The sequence below is a fragment of the Myxine glutinosa genome, chromosome 12 (assembly GCF_964187855.1).
Source record: "Myxine glutinosa chromosome 12, kmMyxGlut1.1, whole genome shotgun sequence".
Lineage (NCBI taxonomy): Eukaryota > Metazoa > Chordata > Myxini > Myxiniformes > Myxinidae > Myxine > Myxine glutinosa.
Genome location: NC_136272.1, coordinates 87,154,943 through 87,160,992, shown reverse-complemented (window position 1 = coordinate 87,160,992; position 6,050 = coordinate 87,154,943). Strand labels below are relative to the sequence as shown.

Here is a 6,050-nt window from a genome sequence, read left to right as displayed (position 1 = left end):
ATGCCTCCCTTACTGTCACCTCTTTCAACCTCCACACCTTCATTCTCGGTTGGTACTTCACCCGCTGAGCTCTCCTCGCACCTTTCACCCTTACGTCGCTGACAACCAATTGGTGCTGTGAAACAGCCTCCTCCCCCGGGATCACCTTTGTGTCCCGGAGGTGCCCCCTATCTCGCCTACGCACCATCAGGTAGTCAACGGTTGTCGTCGACCCACCTGACGTGTATGTAACAAGCTTATTATCCTCTTTCTGGAACTGAGTATTACAAATCAACAAATCAGCTCCATCAGCAAACTCCAAAATCCTTTCACCTTCTCCATTTCTCACACCATATCCGTAACCCCCATGAACTCCGTCAAAACCATCCATACTCCTTCCCACATGTCCATTTAGGTCTCCTCCTACCACAACAACTTCCTCATCTTTCACGATTTCCAACAGCCTCTCTATCGCACACCAGAACTTGTCCTTCTCTTCATCGCTTCGACCAACCTGCGGAGCATATCCCGAGATGACGTTCACCAAGAGCTTTCCAATCATCATTTTCACCATCATCAACCTATCACTCACTCTAGTCACACTCACCACACTGTCTACAAACTCCTCAGAAAACAGGATACCAACACCATTCACGCCCTCCAGGCACCCTTGCCACACAAACTTGTATTTCTGTCCCTGCCTACCCTTCACCATTCTCATACCACTTCCCTTCCATCTCGTCTCTTGCACACAACATATGTCCACTCTTCTTCTGACCAATACTTCCACCACTTCTCCTGATCTCCCTGTCATTGTCCCTACATTCCATGTCCCAAACCTCAGAAACTGATCTCCACTTCGGCCTGTACCCTGCCCATATGTAGTTGTAATTGTCATGGTTCTCTTTTTAAGGCAATGTTTTCATGGCCGGATGCCCTTCCTGACGCCAACCCTCTTCGTCGTCTTTTACGACATGCAGGGATACGGTGTACCTATTCTTATCCAGGGTACACACCGGATATATATATATATGCAGTGTCTCTCCTGTCCTGTGTTGTGTTGTGTTGTCTTGTCACTGAACTACTTTCTCAAACTTTTGTGAAATCGTACCAAAATTCTGGTATGCACATATCTCTCCCGTCGGTATGTCCTAAGGGTATTTTCTTTTTGAAAAAATTTCCAATTAATATATTTTTTGGGGGGGAATTTTTTGGGGCAAATTTTTTTTTTCAACTTCAGTTTGTTTATAAAATGTAATATCACGTATATTACAAATACGTTTGTGCAAAATAATTGTTTGAATTATGATTGGTTTAAACCATGACAAAACGGCAACTCAGGTACAGTCATTTATCTATATATCTACACATCTGGGCAGTGTCTGTGTTGTCACTTAACGACTCCCTCAAGCTTTTGTTTCCGTAGTTGTGAAGTGTTTTTAATAACGTGGTGGTGACAAAACGGCAACAGCAAAACGGCAATGTCATGTTTTAAACCAATCATTTTGAATTATGTGGTGGTGATGTGTTTTTATTACGTGTTTTATGGCTGTGATGTGATTTAAATTTCGTGGTGTTGAGGTGTTTTTAATTTCGTGGTGTTGAGGTGTTTTAAATTACGTGGTGGTGAGGTGTTTTAAATAATGTGGTGGTGAGGTGTTTTAAATAATGTGGTGGTGAGGTGTAATCGTCCCAAACTTCCAGTCTGCACCCACCCCTCCCCTATGTATGTGCTGAGGGGTTCTTTCTTGAAAAAAAAACATTCAACCTAAATCTTCAACCGAAATTGCCTATAAAAATGTGATATCACAAACACAACAAATACATTTGTGCAAAATAATTGTTTGTATTATGATTGGTGTAAATCATGACAACACAACAACTCAGGTGCAGTCATTATCCTCCGCTAAAATAAGCCCGTTCCTCAGCAACGACGCTCGGTGAGGCGAGCGCAGCGAGCCGAGCCAAGCTAGTATCCTGGAAGCTGAAGAGTTCCAAAATGGTCCCAGTGATAATTGGGGCAATGGGAATGATAAAGAAGAACCTTACAAATATCTTCAAAACCATCCCTGGGAACTTTACCACAAAGGAACTACAGTTGAAGGTGGTATGGGGCTCAGTGACAATCCTGAAAAGAACCCTTGGAACAAAACTGCAAGAACAAAACTTCAAAACCACCTCCCTTGAATCACAATCCTTCACTGAAGCGGGGGTGGATACTTCAAGTCCTGGGACTCCATTCCACTTTCTAACACCAAAATTATGGAGATAACAAGCAACGGCACACACAAATACACACACACAAACTCACATTCATACTCGTACACACACATACATATATATACACCCACACACCCACCCACACATATATACATACCCTCACACACATAGACATACATACACTCACACACATATTTCCACGCACACACTCAGATACACACACACACACACACACACACACACACACACACACACACACACACACACACACACACACACACACACACACACACACACAAAAAACCTATCCATCCAATTCTAATAGATATTCACGGTGCTTATCCCACTGAATCTGTGTCAAGGTAAGAATATCTTGTTTCTAAACAGATGATATGTGCATGGCACACAGATGGGTTGCGCCGATTTCTGAAGCCTTTTCTATAGACATTGTCGCAATTCACCCCTTTCATGGAAGACGCCATTGGTGGATAAATATGGCACGAACTGTGACAATACTGGCTGATGATTGGCTGGGTGTAAATACTACTACGCCGCATTACCAAGTCACTGCACCCACTATGGCTATGCTACAATAAAATAGTGCTGATTATTAGCGGAAATTACTTGGTGTTGGCCAAAATTCACCATTCCAACTTTTTATATTGATGAGAAAATATGTTTCTGAAATGTATTCAAGCGAATATAAGTTGCACCCTTTTAATGGAATGAAAGTGAGCGAAAGTCAGACCTGCTCATGGCCTGCATGCCCCATTGAGCCAAAACTTTCAGGGTAGGAGTGACACCCATGCAGAATGTTTTTCTGATAATTGTGACGTCATAGGTCAAGTGGTATGGCAGCCATCGTGGACTAAACGCAAAAAAAAAAAAAAGATTTCTCGGAAACCGCTGAATGTTTTGGGGGAATAAAAAAATATTCGTGGTCTATGGAGGTCTATCGGGGGTCAATGTGGATCCTGGGTTGACCCTTAAAATAGGAATTTGCTTTTTCCTTTGAAACTGCACACGCTGTTTCAATGAAACTTGACCAGAACTTTCATCACCGTGATGTCCAAAAGTATGTTCATGGTACTATGAAAATTGAAGTTGGAGGAGGTCTACGGGGTTTCAAAGTGGGTCCAGTTGATCTCCCCCCCCCCCCCCCCCCCCCCCCCTCCTCTGCAATATAGGTATTTGCTTTCTTTTTTGAAATTACACACATGATTCCGATGAACCTTGACCACAACCTCCACCACCCGTGATGTAGCAAAGTTTTTTTTTCGCAGCATAAAAAAAATCGGGCCCGAAGGGGATCTACGTCGGGGGGGGGGGGGGGGGTTGCCCCCCAAAATAGGAATTTACTTTCTTCTCAGAGACTACACAATCTCTCTATGCAGAGAGAAAAGCGAATAAAACCACATATACTGTACTTAATATCCAATTATTGAGCTGAGAGGGTTTCTTTTTCAGCTAAGAAAATACTTTTGTGTTGTACACCATAACTTATTTCATGAGTTTTGAGTCAAACCTTGGTTATGGCATCAGTGAGTGCTTGTTTGGAATATGCTTTTTATGCAAATGTAAGTATTCAATTGCAACGATTGTTTAGGATTCGGTCACAAATACATTTGTTTTGCTTCTTTGCAGATGTCACATGACAAGACTGACTTAAATGTGGGAAAGGGTTTACGATACTTTCCAAGGAGGAGTGCACCATCCTTGGAATTGGTTTCCCTTCTCACTCCGATGCTTCAGAAGGATCCAATGGAGAGGCTCACCATGACGGTGAGGGATTGATAGTTTTCAACTGGAGTATTTTATTTGCATGATCAAGAATGTTCACACATGCTGGGATTGCTGACATCCTGTTATTGTGGATCAAAATGCAATTGCTCACCAGTGCAGGTGATTCCTGATCGTGTTTATATTTGAATCCAACACATCCATTGTTTTGCAGGATGTAGTGAAGCACACCTGGTTCAAGAGAAAACACTGGTAGAATTTTGAAGGTAACCGGCACTCCTTTTTTCCCCTTTTTATAGTTTCCTTGCAAACTGGAGTCTCATGGAAGAGCATGGGATAGAGCACGTGAACATATAATAGGACAGCAGGGCATGTCTTGAACAAAATAAACGTGAACTTCTGGTTCCAGGTCCGAGTACGTTCGACTTGAATCGTGCCACATGTATTTCCAGTTTATCAAAGCTTGGGGTTCAGATGAGATCCGTTGTCTCCATGTTTGTAGCTCTGCCACCAACAGTGGGCGAAATGTTTTTGTCACGCCTGTCTGTCTATTTGTTTGTTTATCTGTGAACAGGATATCTCAGAGTTGTGGACCTATTCTGAGAAATTTGATGGAGAGGTTGAGTGTGTGACAAGGATGAAATGATCAAATTTTGGTGAAGATTTGGATCTGAGATTTTTAAAAGGGAGCTGTTTCTGCAATCAAACAATTCTGTAAAAGCTATGTCCATCCGTCAAAAATGAAGAAGAAGAACCACTCGCTCACCGTGTTTAATTATAAAGTGTTCCAAAGGGTAATTCCAATTGGTTCTGTTGTGGAACTAATTAATTTAGCCTTGATTGAAAGACAGAAGACTCGATGATTAATGTCTACAAACTGTTTCGGCAAGCAGCCTTGTCCTCGCATTCCGATGAAATTTGACCACAACATTCAATACCCATGATGTCACGGCATTAAAAAAGTCGTGGCCAAAGGCAGTCTATGTGGGGGAGAGGGCGGGTGTGGGGGGGGGGGGGTAGGATTGCCCCCAAAAATAGGTGTTTGCTTTCTTCTCAGAAACTACACATGCAATACTGATGAAACTTGCCCACAACGTTAATCACCCATGACAAACCAATGTTTGGTCAAGGCATTTGAAAAATCAGGGTCTGAGGAGGTATTGGGGGTTTGGGGGGGGGGGGGGGGGGGTGGATGTTGCCCCCCAAAATAGTTTTTTTTTGGTTTCTTTGTAGTGTAAATACCGTGATACTGTTTAAAATGCCTTTCGTCAGTGTAGTATTATGCTTTATTCTACCAGGTGAGCTTCCATGGGTATTGCTCCTATTTTTTAAAAATAGCATTATATTCTACACAAGCTTTATTTAAACATATCACAATGTGTACACTTTTAAAAATATCTATCTTCGTCATTATGGGCCTCTTCTGATCTCCCCCACTGATGTGCCAAAGGGGCCATAGTAAACCAGGCCCTGCAGCTCTAAACGTTCCCCGATATGTAGAATGTAGATCTGCTGGTATACAGTGATGTGAAAAGTAAGTACACCCCATGTAAAGTTTTGACTTTTTCAACATATTTCAACATACAGCTATTTGATCTTCATTTCAACAATATTGATAGATTAAGGTGATATAATATAACAAATATCATGAAATATTTACATTTTGTAGTCCATTGTATAATTTAAATAAACATAAATGCAAATTTCGCATGTGGAAAAAGTAAGTACACCCTTGGCTCTAATAGGTGGTTTTGCCCCCTTTGGCAGAAACAACCTCAAGCAGGCGTTTCTTATAACTGTCTAACAGTCTCTGACATCGACTGGGAGAAATTTTTGCCCACTCGTCCATACAGAATTCTTTCAGCTGTGCGATGTTTGAGGGGTTTCTTGCAAGCACAGCTCGTTTCAAATCCACCCACAACATCTCGATGGGATTTCGATCCGGGCTTTGACTTGCCTATTCCAGAACCCTCCATTTCTTTCTTTTTCAGCCATTCCTTGGTGGATTTACTAGTATGTTTAGGGTCATTGTCATGTTGCAAGGTCCACCTTCGGTTGAGCTTCAACTTTCCGACAGAAAGCCTCACATTATCCTCAAGCACCCTCTGGTA

The 6,050-nt window shown here is 42.2% G+C and overlaps 1 protein-coding gene across 1 annotated transcript in view; it reads left to right on the top strand.

Moving 5' to 3' along the window:
- LOC137418791 (sperm motility kinase X-like) overlaps positions 1-6,050 on the top strand; it is a 55,998-nt gene that overhangs the window by 34,970 nt on the left and 14,978 nt on the right. The window contains exons 9-10 of the mRNA XM_078766279.1: positions 3,844-3,981; positions 4,154-4,205. Coding sequence (XP_078622405.1) covers positions 3,844-3,981; positions 4,154-4,195 — 180 coding nt within the window. The 3' untranslated portion in view covers positions 4,196-4,205. The remainder of the gene's footprint in view (positions 1-3,843; positions 3,982-4,153; positions 4,206-6,050) is intronic.